This window comes from Haliaeetus albicilla, chromosome 9 (genome assembly GCF_947461875.1).
Source record: "Haliaeetus albicilla chromosome 9, bHalAlb1.1, whole genome shotgun sequence".
NCBI classification, from domain to species: domain Eukaryota; kingdom Metazoa; phylum Chordata; class Aves; order Accipitriformes; family Accipitridae; genus Haliaeetus; species Haliaeetus albicilla.
Genome location: NC_091491.1, coordinates 17,396,072 through 17,418,539, shown reverse-complemented (window position 1 = coordinate 17,418,539; position 22,468 = coordinate 17,396,072). Strand labels below are relative to the sequence as shown.

At 39.3% G+C, this 22,468-nt stretch overlaps 1 protein-coding gene across 3 annotated transcripts in view; it reads right to left on the bottom strand.

Annotated features, from left to right (window-relative positions):
• Positions 1–399: 399 nt before the first annotated feature.
• The window catches only part of UGGT1 (UDP-glucose glycoprotein glucosyltransferase 1), a 49,738-nt gene continuing 27,669 nt past the window's right edge, over positions 400–22,468 (bottom strand). For all 3 annotated transcript variants that reach the window (XM_069791961.1, XM_069791962.1, XM_069791963.1), the window contains 19 exons: positions 22,205–22,411; positions 21,439–21,570; positions 20,370–20,500; positions 17,940–18,035; positions 17,507–17,609; positions 16,944–17,023; positions 16,273–16,462; positions 12,887–13,045; positions 11,062–11,147; positions 10,671–10,755; positions 9,556–9,644; positions 8,970–9,074; positions 8,303–8,387; positions 6,225–6,407; positions 4,842–5,002; positions 4,236–4,350; positions 3,451–3,567; positions 1,822–1,981; positions 400–1,366 (listed from right to left, as the gene is read on the bottom strand). In XM_069791961.1, coding sequence (XP_069648062.1) covers positions 1,341–1,366; positions 1,822–1,981; positions 3,451–3,567; positions 4,236–4,350; positions 4,842–5,002; positions 6,225–6,407; positions 8,303–8,387; positions 8,970–9,074; positions 9,556–9,644; positions 10,671–10,755; positions 11,062–11,147; positions 12,887–13,045; positions 16,273–16,462; positions 16,944–17,023; positions 17,507–17,609; positions 17,940–18,035; positions 20,370–20,500; positions 21,439–21,570; positions 22,205–22,411 — 2,310 coding nt within the window. In that variant the 3' untranslated portion in view covers positions 400–1,340. The remainder of the gene's footprint in view (positions 1,367–1,821; positions 1,982–3,450; positions 3,568–4,235; positions 4,351–4,841; positions 5,003–6,224; positions 6,408–8,302; positions 8,388–8,969; positions 9,075–9,555; positions 9,645–10,670; positions 10,756–11,061; positions 11,148–12,886; positions 13,046–16,272; positions 16,463–16,943; positions 17,024–17,506; positions 17,610–17,939; positions 18,036–20,369; positions 20,501–21,438; positions 21,571–22,204; positions 22,412–22,468) is intronic.

The window sequence follows — 22,468 nt, the reverse complement described above, 5'->3', positions numbered from 1 at the left end:
TAAAAACATGGGAGGCAGAAATTATCCCAATTTGGATTTCTAAAGAAGCAGTGCATAGGGAACTACATTTTACTACTAGAAATACTACTTCAGTTCTTACATTTCAACTCTTCAACTTCTCAGTGTTTAAGGGAGCAGACAATCCTACAGACTGAGGGAAAGAGGGTTTGAGGATTTTTTTTTTTTAACTGGTATGTTCATAACACAGAAATATGGCAGTATCATCTTTCAAAATTAAGACATTAATATGGTTGATAAAACTAACCCAGGGTAATTAATCCTTGCAGGAAAATGTTTTCTTGTCATGCAGGTGAAATACTCAGAAATCCCAAAATCAAATTAGGACTGTAATGTGTGCAAGCAAAAAGGATGATCAAAGGACTGAGTGTGGACTAAAGCTTAAGACCCAAGAACTCCAAAGTTTTTATTGATGTGACAACATCTCCATTTGAAGAAAAATAAAAGTTAATGAAATTTACATGATGAAAAACTTCCAAGCTTCCACAGAGTTTTTCATAAACAAAAAACATTCATGAATCAGTGAACCACAGCAATAGTAAGGCCCTACCAGTTTTGCAGACTGATTTAAACTTTGAGCAGGAAGGAAAGAGGGCACTTTGATTCAAGTCAGAGGGGCTAGGATGAACTGAGCTGTCAAATTCAATGTTCTGGTCACTTTGTAAGCTTCGGCATTTGTATTTGGATGGACATTTAAATAGACTGGGGTAGCTTTACATTAAGCCAAACCTTCAAAAGTTGGGCAATAAATGACAGGAAATAGAAAATCTAAGTAATGCTGGAGTTGTTACAAAATCAAGGGCATACTGAATCTGAGAAGCATTTCTGACCGTTTGAAAACCTGCAGATAAAACAGTATCCCAAATTCAAGGCATGATTCTGAGCCTTTTAATGTTACCTGGAAAAATTATCTCCATCAGCTGAGGTTAGGACTTACGTTCTAGCCAATAGCTCAATGGGTCTGCGATTTCCAGGCTCTCAAGTTAGATCTGAGGCTAACAGGATCTTCATCAGTGGTGGAGGTAGCAACAGCTGAAGGAACAGGCTGTGGCTTTTCCAGTGGATTTTGAAGTTTTGTTTCTGAAATGCTAAATTCCATCATGGGGTCTTTCATCTCCACCACAGGTGCAAAAAACCAGTAATGCTAATTCCAGCAATCCAGATCGTATTTCATATGCAGAAATTAACCCAAAGGCAAGTAATAAAAATGCATACATCATCCCATTCAATTATTCAGCAGTTTTGCAGACATACGGGAAAAAACTAGCTTTCAATATAAAAATTGTCTTTGAAACAGTCTAACTTGAATTTTTGTCCATGGATCATAATTCCACATGTGCTGCTGGATCTGTAGAAGAGGAGAGAAAAATGAGCATTCCATTATAGTTCCAGCTGCCTCAACTGGCATTGCTTTGAAAATTAGTATATAAACCCCAAAGACTTATTCTTTGCAAGGTTCCCAGAGACTGCAGAACAATTCATACCCATTGTGTATAGCGCGGCTTTAATTAAGGGTTAAAGGTAAGGCCAAGCTCATAAAATTGCAGGAACAGTAAGGGTCTTCAACAGAACAGGAAAAAGTGTGCAGTATAGCTCTCTGTTCTCTAAGTTTCAGAATCAGGTTAAGTTACACCAGCCTCACTCCGCAAGGCCTTTCTGTCCCAGTAAAATAGACAGATTATTTAACAGATCCTCTATGGAATTCTTTGCATGGTGCAAGCTTACAGTGAACAAGTATGCAACTTAACCCCAGCCCAAACAGGTAGGAAGAAAGTCACAGGAGTAGGGAAATAGAAAGATTACCATGTGTGTGTTGTCCTGGCATCTTAGCTGGTGTTCCTGTTTCTTTTTCTTTCTGGAAAAGACTTTGGAGCAGTTTGATTTCTTGATCATAGTCCTGCCATTCTGGAACTATACGCATCGCTGCTTGCAGCTTGGGCTCTTTGGTCATTGGGTTATTACACTGCAAACAAAACATACAACTGTTCAGACACTTAATGCATAAAAAAGGTTTATTTACTGAATAGAGGTATGCTTCCCCCTGGTGGAATTAGTCCGTTGGTGAACAGCACATGCCTGCATTTTAGCTAGAGTAATTTCCAAATTCATAACACCACCACTGCACCGGGTAAGAGAAACATAGAAGCTAAAGGAAAAAAACTGAGGTGCTGAAAACATTTAAGTAACAATTGCCATGGGTTGACCCTGGCTGGACGCCACGTGCCCACCAAAGCCGTTCTATCACTCCCCTATCCTCAGCTGGACAGGGGAGAGAAAAAAATATAACAAAAAGCTTGCAGGTTGAGATAAGGACAGGAGACATCATTCACCAATTACTGTCATGGGCAAAACAGACTCAGTTTGGGGAAAATTAACTCAATTTATTACAAATCAACCAGAGTAAGGTAATGAGAAATAAAACCAAATCTCAGAACACCTTCCCTCCACCCCTCCCTTCTTCCTGGGCACAACTTCACTCCCGGATTTCTCTACCAAACCCCCCCAGCAGCACAGGGGGACAGGGATGGAGGTTTACGGTCATCACACGTTATTTTCTGCCACTTCATCCTCCTCGGGGGGGGGCTCATCACACTCTTCCCCTGCTCCAGCGTAGGGTCCCACCCACGGGAGACAGTCCTCCACGAACTTCTCCAACGTGGGCCCTTCCCACGGGCTGCAGTTCTTCACAAACTGCTCCAGCATGGGTCCCTTCCACGGTGTGCAGTCCTTCAGGAGCACACTGCTCCAGCGTGGGTCCCCCATGGGGTCACAAGTCCTGCCAGAAAACCTGCTCCGTGGGCTCCTCTCTCCACAGATCCGCAGGTCCTGCCAGGAGCCTGCTCCAGCGTGGGGTTCCCACGGGGTCACAGCCTCCTTCGGGAACCCACCTGCTCCGACGTGGGGTCCTCCACGGGCTGCAGGTGGATATCTGCTCCACCGTGGACCTCCATGGACTGCAGGGGGACAGCCTGCCTCACCAAGGTCTTCACCACGGGCTGCAGGGGAATCTCCACTCCAGCACCTGGAGCATCTCCTCCCCCTCCTTCTTCACTGACCTTGGTGTCTGCAGGGTTGTTTCTCTTACATGTTCTCACTCCTCTCTCCGGCGGCTGTTTCTCCCCGTCCCAACTCTTTTTCCTTCTTAAAAATGTTATCACAGAGGCGTTACCACTATCGCTGATTGGCTCGGCCTTGGCCGGCAGCGGGTCCGTTTTAGAGCCGGCTGGTATGGGCTCTCTCGAACACAGGGGAAGCTTCCAGCAGCTTCTCATAGAAGCCACCCCTGTAACCCCCCCACTACCAAAACCTTGCCACACAAAACCATTACACAATACAGCATGAGGTGCCTAGATCTGTGGTAGGGAAGTGCCTCTAAAATTGGTCACTGTATTTTATTGTGACATGAGAATGAAGGAGCCATACTGCACTTACCAGATCAATGGTTTTTGCTCTCTTCTTTGAGGAATCATCACACCATGTTTCACACCACAGCCACTCCTGTGGGAGCGATTTAATTGGCACCTGGTGGATCATGTTGTTAGGCAAATCCTGTTGTGAAGAATAACAGTTAGCAGCAGTTTCCACAGGGTGCAGGGTGGGAGGAACAAGGACCCCCAAGCAGACAGTATTGAGAAGTTTAGTTTTTGTAAAGAGGGTTTTTTCCAGTGCAAATAAGAAGTGATGAATCAACCTTTCATTCCATTCCAAACCAAGTCCTTTGGAAAAAAAACCTGCATACAACAACTGTTAATCTTATTTTGTTGAAAATTTGTTATTTAACAAACAGTATTAAAACAGTAATATGAATCCAGTATCAAATCTGTACTGGACCGGTTTGGAAGACTATTCTTAATTGATTAAAACCATTGTGTTATTTTTTCCACCTGCCGCAGTACAAGCCTTATTTCCATGTTAAGTCAGTGCACAGTAAAGCACTCAGAGCTGTATAGCTCAAGAAACAAGTACCCACTTGTGTTACGTATTTGTCTTGGAGTATACTGGAAAATTAGATAGTCTTAAGACATTTAAGGCAAAGGTATTGTTTCCACCCACCAGTTATATTTGATGCTATCAACACCTGCCTCATTTGAAGGCAAGGTGTAACAGGACTGCCATTGGCATCTGGCTGTGATTGAAGTTTGGCCAGGAAAGGAGAGGTCCCAGCCTGCCATCATACCCCAGTAAGACAAAACAAAGCAAACACAATAAAAACACACCTGATCAAGGTTGGACAGACTGTTAGGATCCTGACTAAGACCCTGATATTGTCCTCGGAGTCGATCTCCAGCTGCTATCTTTCTGAACTTCTTCAGATCCACAACATACAGAGCACTACACGGAGATGACACAATTAGTAATGACATTTGATTAATGGGTAACTTACTGCATTCCCAGTAGACCCCAAGATAGAATATGCTAAAACAATTTCTTGGTGGCAGTACATCAAATTATCTAATACAAGGCAGGAAAGCAGTTCTAACAAGGTCATAGCACATATGAAAAACATTTGTCAACAAATCTATCTTAGCTTTGCTGTCATGCAGTCCCTTCCAATGTTATTAACAAATGAAGATGTCTGGTTAGTTAACACTTCAGTTCTTTTAACCCTTCAGTTCTTCATCTGTAAAAGTTGTAGCATACTGAAAGTGACTTCAGTGTCCCTGGTGCTTCAAATGGACCATGAGCAATGGAACCTTAAAGAGGCAACAGTAAGCAAAAAGTGGTTCACTGTAGCACTGTATACCTCAGCTAGTTTTGTGTTAATTCTAGGTAGTAGTGAAAGCTTTCCCCCTCTATTTTGAAAAAAATTAATTCTTCAGTACCTGATGTGGTATTTTCTTCCAGCTAAATGACTTGCCCAGTATCCTGATTTCCAGAACCTGTAGCCATCCATTTCTCTTCGACTGTCACAGAACGGAGTATATCCATAAGGAGCACCATCTAGATTGAAATCTCTTAATTCCTTTAGATCGGTGCGCACAATCTGAAGGAAAAGGACATTTCGTTTTTATTTGTACAAGCCTGCTACGGGTTATTTTGAAATGCTGGTCAGGGTTTAATTCAAACTAAGCAAACAGTTAAAGGAAGAATTACCTGTAATACTCTGCAGTCTTTTGCATTATGTATATGTAGTACAAAAACACAGCATAAAAGATGTTGTCTCTCCTGCCCTTAGAACTGGAGCAACTAAAATAGAGCTTAAAATAATCTGATGGGTTTGGTTTGACAGCTGAAGTGCCAAAGAGTTGTTTAATAAGCAGCAAGAATTCTCACTATATATGAACTCTACTGTGATCCTTTGTATCCTTTCCTCTTAAAAGTTTACAAACCCTTCAGGGATGAAGGCGTTTTAATGTCTTTTTGACACAGATGTTGTGGCAGTAATACTACTCTAAAAATACCACTCTGGTGGGAAAAAAAATGCATTATTATCTCTTTTATAAACAGAGCAAAAACTGTCTAAAATGAGACCATCATAACTGGAAATTTATCCTAGGTGATACTTCAGCTTAAGTTGTAATGGTTTTAACTGACATGGGATCATACTGTACATATGCTAAAACACCTAAAGCATTTTATATTTACGTGTTGATAATCTGTATTTCTCAGTTTCATATGTGTTTTTGAAGGAGTATTTTTGGCAGTTCTCACTGCACATATATCCTGTACTTTCAAACCGTGCTGGCAGTAAGCACATACAAAGCCTTATAGACATTGTTTGCTTTGCAGCAGGACATGGCTTCATGCACAAGGGATTTGCCTTCTCGCTCCTCTGAAAGCCAATCAGATCTGGCCAAGTTAAAAGCAGGGAGGTGGGAGGGCAGGATGTTTGGTGACTTAGGAAAATACTGTATGTGGTAAGTGATCTGCAGGCTGGGAAAACAGATAGAACTGGAAAAATGGAAGGGTAAAACAAGAATCTATTTGGCAAACTAGCTGGAATCACAGTGAGTGAACGAGGAACCAGACAAAAGTAAAAAGACAGGCTAACAAAACCAATCTTTGTGGGAACAGGCAGAAAAAACAGCAGTCACTGAAGCATGCTACAGTTACAGAATCAGCCTTCAGTCATGCCTGCGAAGAGCTCAAACTTGCAACCTTTCCAATAATACAGAAATTGTATTCAAGAACATATTATTCTTAGAGAAAAGAAAAAAAGAAAAAGAAAAAGGGAAAAGATCAAGTAGTTCCAACCTCTGTGTTACCTGATCGGCATCCACAAACAGGATTTTATCAACAGCTAATGGGAAAAGCACATCTAGAAAGAGGATCTTGTAACCCCAGATGATACGCTGTTTCTCTGTTTGCTGATGAAGCCAGCGTGGCCATTTATACTGGACAAGCTCATACTGGAAATTATACTTCTCTGCCATGTATGGGATGAACTCCTGCAGAGGGAGAGGGGGAAAAAAGTAGCTTATCTCAGTTCTTTGTTCCTCTGCAGGAAAACAAAAAGTGCATTATAAGAGATAGACTTCAGTCCTATAAATCAGGCATAGGACATTAGAAAGTGAAATACTGCAAAGAATAACTACAGTTTCATTTTTACTTCAAAGACATAACCCCGAACTGAACTATCAGTACAAATTGTAAAGCCAACTATCATAAGACAACTCAATATTTTGGCATTTTTCCCCACACAATTACTTATGAGCCATTTTATAGTGATCCAGAGATCAGTTTAAAAGAATGCATTACTCAAATCATAAAATTTTGCAGATGGGAGAATTATTATTTAAGGCTGTACAAAGCAGTGTAAACGGGAATAATAAAATGACAGAAAAGAATTGGGAGAAGTTTTTTACTAGAACAACTTGGCCCACTGTCAAATCAGTTGACATTCTCATCTGCAAGGCTTCCTCTGACACTGGGAGAGTACAGGTTTAGCCAAGGGATGCTGGTACAACACAGCCATTAGGAAGGGAGGGGGAAAGCATATTGTTGCATGACCCCAAACAATGCCTGACAACAGCAGAGTCACAGCACAACCCACGTTTGCAGCAATGGGGGGACAGCCAATTATTTCCCCTCATGCTCATGCTGAAAGGGCAAGATTCTCTAAGAAATGCTACTTCTGAATGTTAAATGTTAAAAGTTGCAAATTCCTGAACATTTTGACATCCATCTACCTCTGGGTTCTGTTTTGAATCTTGCTGGTTTATGATGTATCACTGTCCTGGTTTCAGCTGGGAGTTAATTGTCTTCCTAGTAGCTGGTATAGTGTTATGTTTTGAGTTCAGTATGAGAAGAATGTTCATAAGACAGATGTTTTCAGTTGTTGCTAAGTAATGTTTAGACTAAAGTCAAGGATTTTTCAGCTTCTCCTGCCCAGCCAGCGAGAAGGCTGGAGGGTCACAAGAAGTTGGGACGGAAAACAGCCAGGGCAGCTGACCCAAACTGGCTAAAGGGACATTCCTTATCACGTGATGTCATGCCCAATATATAAACTGGAGGGAGTTGGCCTGGGGGAAATCACGGCTCAGGAACTAACTGGGCATTGGTCGGCAGGTGGTGAGCAACTGCATTGTGCATCACTTGTATATTCCAATCCTTTTTCAACTATTATTATTGTCATTTTATTATTGTTATTATTACCATTATTAGTTTCTTCTTTTCTGTTGTATTAAACCATTCTTATCTCAGCCCGCAAGTTTTACTTTTTTTTTTTTCTGATTCTCTCCCCCATCCCACTGCGGGGGTGGGGAATGAGTGAGTGGCTGCATGGTGCTTAGTTGCTGGCTGGGGTTAATCCACTACAATCACATATAATTGATAAGTATTTCCAGGTACACTCATCTAGGGCCCATTTCACTCTTTACCACGCACTGCTCCTGTAACTCTAGTCATGTCTGAAACATGGTTTTAATGTCTCCTCTTATGAAGCTCTCTCCATACCTAGTCATAGGCATTGTTTCTCCGGTAGTTTTTTTCCTATAATCTCTCAACCTTGATGTATTAGATGTAAATTTACAGCCCTGAATTGCATCTTAAAATCTACACCTTTATCATGCGAGTCACAAAAAAAAAGTTCAGATTCTTTCAAGTACGATTTTCCTAGTATGTGCTGTTCTCTTAAATATTTACCTTCAGCATAAGTCCACTGTCAACCTGTCTGTTATTTCTCAAAGTTTTCTAGGGAGAACCACCAGCTTATACCAACTTGATGCTTTGTCAAAATAGAAGGTATACAGACAGGGAACTGTACATATGTTTACACAACAGTATGATGTACAAGTTGCAACCTTTTCCCCACCATAGAATAAATTTCTAATTAGTAACAAACCTTGAATGTAGGTGATAAGTAGTTCTTCAGAAACCAAAACTTTAAAGGCGTCTTAGTATGTTTCAGCACAGACAACATCATTATGCTATCAAAAGAAAAAAAATAAAGCATTTACAGGAACAACTGCCACTCACTAGAGATCAGCTGCGTAACAGGTTACAAATTGCTGTTCTACATTATTAGACTAACTGCAGTTGTGTCAGGTAAGTGATCTTCACACATGAAGAAAAAGTAGGTAGCTTCAGCCTACTGCAAATTGCTTAGTTTTATCTATGAAATTACTAAACCCCCCAAAATCTATATATTTTAACTAGTCAGAGAATATACAACCTGTTGGCTTTCACAGTCCTTTGAGAACAGTTCAGATTCTTTTCCAAAGCAACTGCGACTTATGCTATAATTTGTTAACAATACATTTGTATTTGGTTATATTGTAGTGAGAAAATTTAGGACATCAACATACCATCTATTAAACTAAGTCTATTTTGAACATATGAATGTTTTGCAGACAAAAGTTCCTATAATACAGTAGATGCAAAACCTAGAGGACTCCTGAGCTACTGAAAAAGGGATTTAATATATTCTTGCAAATTCTAACCTTTTTTCCTTGTGGAAAGCAGGGCACATTACCATTTTGAGACCCCCAGATTATAAATTCTGAACTAACCGTAGGAATCTTTCATATAGGTGTCCTGAAGCCACAGAGAATATATTTAGTACATCATCTCTATCCTGTTTCACATCTTCATTCTTTTGTCCTCCTGTGAATCCCCTGAAAGGACAAATGTGTTTATATAAAGGACAAGACAGTAAGGGCCAGCTGTATAGGAAAGAGTGCAATAGATTATAAATTGCTGCAGTGTTGGTTTAACATAGTACGGCTGTGGGGTTTGGTGTCGTCCCCCACACACACTGGTCAGGGTATCCCCCACAAGGCAGAGTGCTGCAGACACAGACATGGAAGACCCAATAGCTTATATATGAACACCTATTCAATTGAAAGATTTCTGGCTGAGATGCAGCTCCTGGAAATGAACAATGTTTTCAGGCTCCCAAGCAGCAGCGGGGGTAAGGGAAGGTAAGCAGGTGCAAAGCAGTAGCCCAGTTCTCTAGAAACAGAGGGGTCCTATGAAAGATAGCCCTAAATTCAAGCAGTCTTAATATATAGCTGTGGAATATCACAGACATAGCTGTATCATCAAATAGTTTTCCATTTTCAAGAGACTTGCAGGTTATTATTGAATTAGTTTTACCATTTGAGAGATTCCCAAAATCCAGATTCATTCTCACTGGTACCATCACTTAGTAGATCCTCATTCATCATATCTAGTTTTTTCTGAACCTGTAAAGCATAACATTGCTTTAGTGAGTGGAACCACATATTGGGCAAACAGATGTGGAGTGTTATTTTGACAGTGGCTCTCTGTTTGTATCCATTTGAATTACGTCCAGTGAGCTGACAGATAACCTGAGCTGTCTGAAGAAACAGCTCAGGAGCAAACTGACATTTTCAGAACAGATTCCAAAGCTGTTTTCAGACACCAAAGGCATGCTAGTCTAAATGGTTAAAATGCTTTGCTAAGAGGTGTTTAGTGACCATCCTTGACAATGGAGACTGGCAAAGAAAAACCCTCGAAACCATACAACACCGCCCCCCCCCCCGCAAATGCAACACATCACCTCCACCACTTTCTGTTTCTAAAAGATATTATTGGCCACTGAGTGTCCAAAGCAGACACACAGACAAGGCAGCAGATCAGAACATCCCAGAATTACTCTAGCACAAGTACATCATGTGAGGAAGCGTGAACCGGATGTGATACAATCATCACTTATCTATCAGTTGTCCTCCTTAAACTTTTCAGCTTATCGTTACCTGACAGGCAACCCTAAGAGACAGATTACTAATTTACCTTTTTTTTTTTTTTATTTTAAAATGTATTCTCACGTACTCCGCATCAGATTGACAGAAAATGTATTGCCAGATGAGTAAAATTTATCTGTAACAGATAAAATACTGGCTCAATGGATACACTGAATGTTTATTACTAGACTTATATAGGACATACAAAACTGACTGTTTTTTTCTGAAGTCACAAGCACAACTGAGTCAGTAAAATGTAAACATAACTGTTTCTCATGGGCATACAAAAGGAACAGCAGTACATGTTATTCTCTCCTGTGTCAAAAAAAACCAAAACCAAGTCTACAGATAATTTTCTCTATTATTGATACTGTGATGTGAACTTTGTGCAAATTGCCTCAAATATATGCTTGTAGGAAGGGATCATCAGACCTTAATCAAAGTTTCTTCCCTTCTATTGGTCAAATGGTCTTTTTTAAGAGCAACTCTAGTTTTTAAACTCACCTTCACTTTAATAATTTTGCTCTTGAAGTTGTTGAGAACAACAATAACTTCGTTAGCTTCAGGTGGAGAGTCTGTGCCATCATGGCTGAAAATACAGTAAAATGATGACCTTTACTACAAAGCAGACACATGTTCTTTATTTCTTCTACACTTTTTTTTACATGGTATTAAGCCTTAGCTGTAAAAGAGGTTTGAGACATGCGACAAAGTAACAAATACACATATCTGAACACGCACTTACTGTTTTTTTTTTAAATGAATGAATTTATTTCATCTCACAACTTATTTTCAGTATGAAATGTAATTTGCTGTTCAATTCACATATTAGAAAGCCTACCTAGTTCAAAAATTTCACAAGAAAAAGATTAAAGTATTTCTAATGCTGTCCTACCTGTAGATTCTGTAGATATCCTCAGATCTGCCCTTTCTTAGTCTTAGAGTCCATGCACCAGGGTTGGCTTTTAACTGGAAGTAACCCTGTAAAGCGAAAAGAATATTTGTCAGTTTCCAGAAAATGCAAATGTAAAAACCCAAGTTTAAGTCATGTATTTTGACCCACTGTTTTATATCTGAAAACAGTTATTTGTAAGCCAGGCCTGAAACCCCAGAGAACAGGAGAAAAAACACAGAAGTTCCATTCAAAATTGTTGTTTTTTCCATAAGAGACAGGAGTATGAAAAGGTCTAGCATTATTTGTTAGATGAGAGAAAGTCTTCAGGGTGTCCTGATGGGAACAGTGCAATCCTGAAGTTCTTTTCTGCAAAAGCTTGCCTTCATGAAGGAGTGGGTGAATTTCAAAACACTAGTTGATAACTACACAGCAGTGCACAAAAGGTCTGCCTACAAAACAAAAACTAAATAAATACTGAAGCTCTACAGACTGGTATTTCATCTACAGCAGGAAATAGTAACATAACGTATATGTTACAAGATACCTCTTCTACAGAACTTAAAAAAATTACAATGTGAAATTCAAATATTGTATACAAGTCTTGTTGAAGTTTCAGGTTCCAGATCTGAGTATTTTCTTCTGTGTTTTAGATTATTACACCTATAGAAGATACAAACATTTCTAGTGATGCCTCAGGGTCCCATCCAGTTTTGTCCTGTGACCTCAAATGCATGCAATTCTGTATGTGAACCACTCTGCTTTAAAACAAACAACCAACCAAAAAAACCCACCAAACAAAAAAACCCAACACTAGGCATGTTGCTGGTCTCTTCATACCCCTTCACAGTTACAGACACTGAGTTGAGGAAGAAGATTCCTAGATACAGCATTGTACACCGTGGTACATGCACTTTGGTTTAACTAATTAGAAAAAAAGACACCTCCAAGACATTAAGCTTTACTCCCTAACATAAACACACATAAAATAAAGGTCATCTTCCTTTCTACAATAAGAAATATTACATCATTACAGGATATACTTTGGCTAAGAAAAGGTGCAGACAAATAGAAAGTGGGGGTAAGAATTTTAAAATAAATATTTAGCACTAGTGAATATTTTTTCCTTGGTTTTTTTTTTAAATACTTTTAAAGAATCCAAAAAACCCACAAAAAGCAATTTACTCCAGTTTTTCACTAACGTTACACATCAAGAAAATATTCCAGTGACTAACTTCCCTTGCTATAATTTCATGAAAACAGACTGATCCCTTATGCAGCTACCTTATAAAGGCAGCTGCAGAGAACAATTTCTGGATTTCTGTCACCTTTACTGAACTAAATTAAGCAATTCCCGTTCTTTGTCACTTCCTTTATTTTCTAGAATGTTGACTATTCGTGCTGACTCTCTCCATTTGTTCCACAGATCTCCTGAAGAAATGGGTCCTAAAACAAGACAACTGTCCACCTTACAGTACCAGAGTGGATGGACTAAAGAGTACCCTGTCTAGAAAAAAAAACAGAACTGTCTGACCTTCCCTGCTTAAGACTATTGGCATCATTTTAAGATATTCCAGAAGACCCTTTTCAGCAAGCTGAAGGGAAAAGAGTACATCTTGAAAAGCTAAGAGACAAGTAAGTACACTGCAAGGCTTCAGACATCAATGTTAGGAGTGATGTGGTTCTAATGTATTTGCAAGCAACTGTGGAGTGTAAGTAACGCCACATATCCATAACCCACATACTAGAAAATACTCAATGGTTTATGCAAGTGATTGTGCTGACTGGAGGACCAGTTATTTGTTGCCAATTTCAATTGAATGCTTACCAAGTTGGCCATAACAATGGTATCAACGATGACAGGACTGGTTGAAGTTCCCAGTGTAAACTGGAGACCCCGAGGCGGCTGTCCAGTAGTAATATCATAGCAGTGTCCTTCCAGAAGCAGATACTCCAGTTCATATTCTGCAGCTACAACATTATCCACCTGTAAGGAGATGATACTGCTGAATTCAGCACTAGCTCTAAAGTGCAAATTTTTAGTGATTCAGTTACTCTCTAAAATAGCCATAGTAATTAAACAACACTTAATTTTACCAGAGTAATTTTATTAAACAAATAACCTAGAAAGCCTCAAAGAGCTCAGCTCCTTCGAGTGACAAACTTCACACACATATTGTTAAGAGTGGCCCTGACCAAGATTTTAATCCCAACTGGTAAGATGCTAGGATAAGAAAAGGGGAGGACTGTTGCCCTAATTTACAATTATTACTCTTTCTAACATTGACTGGAGAATGTAATCAAGTAAGTGATTGGTCTGGCATCTCATAAAAAGTATACGATGGGCTCCAGAACTTTGAATCTAAATCTGTTTAAAGCTAGTCTCATTGAATATTTATCATCCAAAATAAACATTTCGTTTTGCTTTGCATTACTCTTACAGTGTGCTAGGGTACTGTCAGAAATACCAATTCCTTTTTTCTACATGGAACAAGAGTGCCAAGAAAAAAGAGAAAAGAAAAAAAAAAAACAAAACAACAATAACCGCAAACCCCCCAAAACCTGGCTCCCTTCCAGGCTAAATTCAGATCTAGCCTGAGGACACTACCTAAGCAAAATATTAGTCTAATCTCATAAAGCATCTTCTCTCATTGCACATCCAAAATGACAGTTTAATTTCTACAGCGCCAACAGAATGCACATTAGGAATTGGAAATTGTGCACCTGCAACAGTAAAGCTACTATTTATTTGGAGGCTCAGGATGGTACTCAGAATGCCTGAAGCATTTAATCCCCTTCTCTGTCAGGCTTTCAATTAGTCTAAGGGGCGGTGTGGGAATCGGAGGCTTGAAATGTGTAGTAGTATCAGCCATTTAGTGGTTCATTTATGGCTTTACAGTTAGGTTAAGAGATGAAAAGCAAAAAAACTCTAAAGCCAACGAAACAAAGCAAATAAAAAACAAACCACACAACAACCACCACCCAATTTCCTTGATTTCTGAACAACTGTTGTGGTTTAACCCCAGCCAGCAACTAAGCACCACACAGCCACTCACTCAATCCCCCCCCACCTAGTGGGATGGGGAGAAAATCAGGAAAAGAAGCAAAACTCGTGGGTTGAGATAAAAATGGTTTAATAGAACAGAAAAGAAGAAACTAATAATGATAATGATAACACTAATAAAATGACAACAGTAGTAATAAAAGGATTGGAATGTACAAATGATGCGCAGTGCAATTGCTCACCACCCGCCAATCGACACCCAGCTAGTCCCTGAGCAGCAATTCCCTGCCCCCACTTCCCAGTTCCTACACTGGATGTGATGTCCCATGGTATGGAATACACCGTTGGCCAGTTTGGGTCAGGTGCCCTGGCTGTGTCCTGTGCCAACTTCTTACGCCACTCCAGCTTTCTTGCTGGCTAAGCATGAGAAGCTGAAAAATCCTTGACTCTAGTCTAAACACTACTTAGCAACAACTGAAAACATCAGTGTTCTCAACATTCTTCACATACTGAACTCAAAACATAGCACTATACCAGCTACTAGGAAGACAATTAAGTCTATCCCAGCTGAAACCAGGACAATAACTAGTACAGGATTAGCAATATCAGACTCTACCACTATACAGCATCATATTCCCAAACAATATCAGAGATGCAAAAGTAAGAGGAGGCTAATAATATAACGTTCAGTGAGAAAGTAACCCACGTTTGTAATGACCACAAGAGGCCTATTTGTAAAGGGTTTGACAACCTCGTTAGACACGCAGACAATGGGTTTCCGTACTGCAGGAGTCATCCACGCAACTGGGGGCTGCTGTGGCCTCTCTCGGCAGACAAGGCATGGTGCTGGCTGGTTTTGGAGCCCGAACTTCCCTCTCACCCCTAGAGGTGGTTCCTCCAGGTCAGGGTTGAGGCATATCAGTAGGGAAGCTTGTCCTCGCACTCCCCATGCCATACCCATTCTGCAGATAAATAGAGGACTGCAGCCACCAGAGCTGTCCCTCTGGCATCTTTTGTATATGCTGGATTATACATAGAAAATTCATTAGGTTTAATATACAGTTGGCCTTGAAGAACTGCAGGTAAGTAATGGATTATTTCAAGGGAAAACACTGTTTGACTGCCTCATTTAATGTTTATTATTTAATGTTGCAACCTGAAGTCCAAAATTTTCTACTTTGCATCACACGTGGGTTTTCTAACTTTTAATATATGTGATTTTAGTGCTTATCATAACATGTTAGTGTAGTGCATTTTGTAACCACTTACTAGCCTACTATTTCTAGATCTTCTGAAAACTATTAGTTAACTGCTAACAGCAAGAGGTTAATAATTAGTACTGAATTATCCATTCCATTCAAGATTAGTGAGAATTGTCAACTTGTACATACAGATATTCTTCTTTCAGTTTTAATGTCCTTTTTCTACTAAACTCTAGCCCCTTGGATTTTTCTTTCCTCCTTATTTTATCCCTATGTATGTGGGGCAGCACTGCCCAGATCAATATTCCAATAGTCCAATTCAAGGCCTGTTCTAGCAGCAGTCAGCTCCTAAACCTACTGCAATTGAGTGGATTTCTGCTGCACCAGTTTTACTGCTTTATTGATACTGCATATCCTTTTGTGGGCCACAAGAGTGTTTGCCAGTAACAAAAGCTGTAAAAACAAACAGGTAGCTAAAACCAGCTTGGTGGCTTCTTGGAGCAAGGGAAAGTTAGTAGAATTTACCTACTGGAATAGGACTCAGATCTCACTTCAAAATTTCTAAAAAGATGTTTAAAAAATAACAATCTTATTTTTAGTTGTGCCATTAGCTGTAAGGTGCTCTAATCTGAAAGACTAATAAATTGAAAAAGTTATTTAATGACCAACAAAGAGTTTCTTTGTTTCTAGCTCAGGACACTCTGAAATGTTATATTTACACACTCAAGGCATCTGTAGAATCTGCTTCAAGCCTACAGTATTTTTAAACCTGTGGTTCAGGCATCCATGAGTAACTGAGAACAGCAATCTTACTGTCAGTGAGCTTAGGTTTACCTGCATCCCTCCTGGAAAATGTTTAGGGGTCTGCAAATGTAAAAGGTGTTAATATCCACAGTTTTATGTTTATTAGCATTTTAAAATTCTACATTTCTTTCCCATTACAAAAATAAGACCTGGAAAAACAACACTATTTAAATGTAGTAATAGAAACACGTTGATTTCTCTTACCTCCTCTAAGTAAATATTATCCAGATCATATGGGGTTCTGACAGATTCCACCATCCAGCTCTCAGGAGTATTTAGGTTCAAAGTAAACAGTGGAGACTGGGGCATATCCAAAAACTTAGCAATTGGTCCTGGAGCAAAGTTATTGTCTGCTGTGAAAGAAATCTCCGGCTCCAAAACATAGCGATAAAAGCTGAAATTTCAGAAAGAAAATGTTAGAACATACTTCTGCCAAACTTTGCAAATATTTCACTCTCATTGAACTTGCTGACAGCATTGGCTTTCCCAGACCTCCAATGTCTCCAAGGCTTTCCCAAAGCAACCCAGGTTGTGTTGACCTTAGAACAGGTCAGAATTCTCATCCTGAAGGACCAAACAGAATGTGTGAGACTCAACCATTAAGGTTAGTAAGTTAGTTAAGAGAGTCTGTGTCTGTCTGTCTGTGTCTGAGAGAGTGAGTGAATAAAAACCACCCAACTTGTAAACCAGCACAATTACCTGATGCTATCCACAAATTCCTAGATTATCTGTGGGAAATCATGCTATTATATACACAAGCTCAAAGCAGTTACTGAGACTTCCTGTAGGACATTTGACCATGTTTCTGTGCTTGCACATTCCAACAGGTTTTCTTCTCTCTCTCTCTTTTTTAACCCTGGCATGGTATTGCTTACCTTTTCAGTGGCATGTCAGAAAGTTTGGACTGGCAGTTCATAAACACTTTTAGGTTCATATTTATCAATTGGTTCAAAACCTAAAGTAATGAGAAAAAGACATCCCTTAAAATGCTAACTAGGAAAGCTGACCACTGTTTTTATAGACAGGACCTCAAGGAGGCATGTTACCTGCTCATTCTCAAATCCTCCCTTCTCATTTGCTTTACCACAACGCACCTTTTAATTGGTGGTTTTAAGAAGAACAGTTACCTGCTCCCTCACATTGCAGGCATTCTTTTTGGGATGCAGAGACTTTCTTCCTCAAGAACAGTCATTGGAAACTAAACTGTTAGAATGGTGAAACTAAAAGCTATCTAGACAATATCTAAGCATGATCTTGTTAGTATGTAGTATAGCGTAATTAGGTTTTCCCCCAGTAAGTATATTGTGCAACTCAGACACACTAGTAGAAGGCCATTGGTCACCACCCAGTCAAGGAGGAAAACAAACACTCCAAAATTACAGAACTGAGACAACTTTTTGAAACTGCCATAAAATGCATTACAACATTGCATACGTACCAAAAGTAGCGGAGCAAGTCTTTGAGCATCTCTGGTGACAGGATCAACAATAGCCACAACATCAAAGTATGTCTCCCCCTCTTTTGGTCTCAGTTTAACTGCACTAAACAGAAGAAAAAACAATTTTAAAGTATCAAATGTGGAGAAACATAGGAAGAACACTATCCATCTCATTCTTCCTAATTAATTCCTAAATGCTATGCCTTCTGAAACTAGATAGGGAAAAAAATACATACATACATATATGTGTATAGAGATAGGTAGATAAAAGTAATTGCTGGACTCTCACTGTGCCCTGAAAATTGTTGGGGACTTTCCTATTGCTACTTGGATTATTTATTTTTTTACTTCACATTAAATGCAACGTAAAACAATGGAAACATTAAAAGACAAGGAAAAGCTTATTGCTCAGCAAATGCCAGCAATCATGTACCTGTATCGTTCTTCAAAAAAATGATACTCAATCCTTGCCTCTCCTTTTGGTTGAGCAGAAAGAAGAGCATCCACTTTCATTACCAAGTCACTTGCACTGAAAAGGAAAAAAAAAAGTTTACAGATACTTAGAAAATGCATGTACTTACCACATTTCTGCCAGTTAGCAACAAAAGAGAAGACAAACTGAATTCACATACACAAACTTAACACTCCTACCTCTCTACACAAGCTCTGAAGAATTAAACATATTTAAGGGTTTATCTGCCATTAATTTAATCAGGTTGCAGTCTTATTACTGAGAGTACCAAAGGGTTTAACTCTGTAACAAATACACAACAGCTGGTATTTAGGGGTTAACCATGCTACAGGCACTGCATTCCTGAACTTCACCAACCTCTCTTAGACCTGTAAGCCATTCAGATCAAACCCTTGTTTCACAGCAGTCTTCCCATTTTACACTGCAACTCTAAGAACTAGGAAGCAACCCCGTATATGGAGAAACTTTTGAGAGAGAGGGCTCCTATCATTAAAAGAAAATTACCTCTGACAAATTCTTCCTTTTTATTATTCCCATAAACTTTCAGTCTATTATTTTAAGGATATATTTAATCTTGAAAATGTAAAACCTCTTGAAAGTTCAGTGAAAATTGATTTGTACATCATAGCTTTGCCAAGAAGCAATATTGTAACTTAAAGGTCTGTCAGCTTTTCCTGAATTAAGTAAGTCTCATAGATTTATAGTGACAGCTGTTTAAATTGTTCATACCAAACCCACAAGCCTGGTGAAGTCTGCCAAGTTCTACAGCGTTTTCCAATGCAGCAGATAATTTCAAAAGCTTTCGAAAAACTGGCAGCATTCAAACCAAAAAATGACGGCTCTGTCCAAAACTAGCATATGTTCAAACTATGCCCTCTTCCTCCACCCTATCACCCTTATTTCTCTTTTAATTCCCAACACAGCAATGGATGCAAAAGTGTTTGGAATGCTGTTAAAACCTGTCCTCCTGCGATTCAGAATCACACAAGATTTCTGCACAAAAGACCTCACACAGAAAAATGTAATGCTAAATATGGGAGAAAATATCTTCTTAGCTATGAGCTCCAACACACAAACACATGCCTATGGACTTCAGTTCTTTTGAACCTGAATATGACTTTCTGTTGATTAGCTCACTTCTATGCTTTTTGCAATAATTATCTAGAACTATGATTTTCACTTTCTTATCTCTACATCTTTTCCTATTGATTCTCTTTAAAAAGTTAAAAGCAGTTTACATGATTCCATAGCACTGACAATGAAATATATTACTAGAATAATTTTTATATTGATAGGCTGAGCAGCACTTAACTGAACTGCAAACAGAAAGCATACTCCAGTGTCTCATTTTCTTCCCTTCTTTCTGCTTTTAAATCAATACTGCAGTAATCATACATATCAGTTATGAAACCCTGACATATTGGAGGTAAATGGTTTAAAACAGCATGTCAGGTAAGATTTCGCTGGGGGAAAACCCACACCAAGTCTGAAGGCCTTAGTATTAATGAAAAGTTAGGCTTCTCTTCCATTTAGAGGAGCAGAAAGGTGCAGAAAGCATTTTCAAGAACAAATGTAATAATGTGCAGCAATTTATACCGCTTTGTAACACATCCCACAGCAGCAAACAACTCTTCTCTGCATACAGACATCTCTGTTAGTAAAAAGCTGTCACCAACCACAGTTAACTACGCCTTGAATGAAACATCATCTAGCTGAACACAGCAATAAATTTAGCCAGCCCTCTTTCTTTATTTTTTCAGTCCACCTGTATATCCCTCCCTGCCCCCAATCCAAGAAACCACTTCCTGAACTCCTCAGATAACACAGCAGGCTGTTGCTGCCCATGCTGCTGTGATCCAGGGACTATCTCAGTGAGTACCTATACATTTACTGCTTCATGTTCACTTGAACGGTTCTACAGTAAATTCTTACAGACTTGAGCACTTGCCCAGTTTCTTGCTGCTTGTCAGTGAGGCTCCAGCCAACACAACTCCTCCAACTTGCGTTACAAGGTAACAGACCAGCCATGGCAGGCTGCTAGTAGGTATAGATAACAAATCAAGAACGATGAACTCTGAGCATAGTACCATAGTAGGGGTTGCCAGTACTCTCAGAACTGCCTCCTGAGGGATACAGTTATAGCTCTATGCCTCCAGGAGATTGTGAACTACTAAAAAGCCACTAAAGCACTTAAAACCCAATAAAGATAATTTACAGCTTTTTCCTTTCTCGCTTGCCCCTCTAAACAGCTGAGCCTTGACCATACGAACACATGCATGTTTGTTTATAGCACCTACCCAGAGTGTACTTGATAAAGCTTTCTCCAGGTTGCAGAAAGTCACATTATCAGAGTACCACTGCTTTTTTTTAAACCTCTTCACATTTACTTACAGATCTTCTTCGAATCCCAGCTGCTGAATCTGAGATTTGATTTTCTGTCCTGATGTCTTTAGTATGATATTCTCAAGGAGATGAAAATCATCCTGATTGAACATCTCACTGTCCTCTAATGGGCCAATAATCTACAAAAAAACCAGGATCAACATTATTAGGTAAAGGCTACGCTGAAATAAAATTCAAAGATGTATTAAATAAATACTCCAGCCCAGTCTTGGTGGGTGTCAACTGTTCAGGCTGGTATTAATGTCAATGGCAGCAGAGTTTAACAGATAAATCTAGCTATTTAGAGCCAAGACTCTCAGACTAAGGCATAAAATGCATGCTTACAATTTTCACTGAGTGCTTGGTTTGCAAAAGTCAGGCATATACATGCAATATTACATCTTGAAGGGGCAGCAGAATACCAGACCAATTCCAGTAGTCCAGGAAGACTCCAGCAAATCTCACTCCTCTAGCCTTCAGAAGCCTAAAAGCTACCTAGACAATTCTTGCTATTTTTGCTAATGAGAAAAATAAAATATCACAACTCATCACTTCAAATTTTTAACCCATTAAAGTATACAGTAACCACTGGAACTTGTGGGTTTTTTCCCTAACTAGGAAGCAGATGACAAAAGAAAACTTAATGCTGTACACAGCTGGCTTCATTATTTGCAGCGAAATACTATTGTAACATCATTTGCCTAATTTAAGTGGCTATCGTGAAAAGAGCTGGTGGAGGAGGCCAAGGCACCTTGGTCAGGGCCAGATACAGCAGCATTTTGCCCAGTGAACTGAAGCAGCACGGTCTTTCAAATTTATCACCCCTTTCCACCCCTGGACTAATTCACTGCCAACATGAAAGCAACTCTGTTATTGAGAGATCTGAATTCGTACAAAACATCAACAACTAACTGCACACAGTACAAAGAAAGGTCATACAGGTCTGAATAAATCAAACTGGAAGCGGTCCTAAAAGAAGGCTGAGACTCTTGTGTATGATCCCTAGACTCTACTGCTCAAGGTCTGCTGCTTTCCTACATGTGGAGTATCTCTTTTACTGTCTGCTGATTGATCTCACCCTTCCATTGCTGATCACAGCCCTCTGCCCCTTCTTCAGCTTTAGAACATCTCTGCAATATATAGCATGGGACAGAATAAAATCCACCTTGGGAGATTCAAAGGCTTCCTTGAAAATATTGATATCCATACCCTGAAAGAAAAGAATACTTGACATTGAAATGGGAAGAAAAGTATGTGCCTGCACACCTTTTTTAAATGCACCTTTTTTGTTTCCATTCAAGAACATCTTTATATCTTGCCAGAATTTATCCCCAGGCCCCTTCTCTTTGTGTGGTCTTAAACCTAGTTCTTGCCTGTCACCTTCAAACATTATCCCAACTTCTGATGTGAAGGGCCACAGCCCTAGTAATTGTTGCTGCTTAGACCAGTTGTTCCATTCTTCTGTTCTTAAGTGATTCTTGCCTTTTTTTAAGCCTACTTTGAGAAATGTAATTTTTTTTCTCAGCTTTTTAAAAAGATTGTAGTTCTTTCTTACCCCCCCAAGAAACAACTGACTCACTCAAATAGATCCCTGAATCTGCATTCCTTTTGACCTTTCAAAGTTATGTAGCTTTGATGTGTATGAGGATTTACTTTGTTTTCAGATGGACTGTTATATTTAGGTAAGTTTACCTTTCAGAGAAAAAAAAAGAACCAACAGCAAAAGCAACAGTGTTACTCTCCACTGTTACTGCCTCTTTTGCATATGAACATACTACACTAAAAAATTCATTAGAAGAAAAGCGAAGTACCCTACCTTTGTAAATGCCAACAAACACACTTACCCCAACAGCAAATTCTAAGATGTTGGCTCCTGCCTCTAGTGCCTTTGCTATTTCTTCTTTTGCCATTTTGGTGATGAAGTTCTTGGCATTATTTGATGTTTGTGTCTGTAGAGCTGCCCATATGGCTTTAGCGACAAGTGTATTCTGGCTATTTGGATCTTCACCAGGATTATTAATCATGCTAATTCGAACATTATTGCTGGATTTCTGTGTTTAACAAAACATGAATTAGCAAAGTTCTACATTTCACAATGTGTGTTAAAT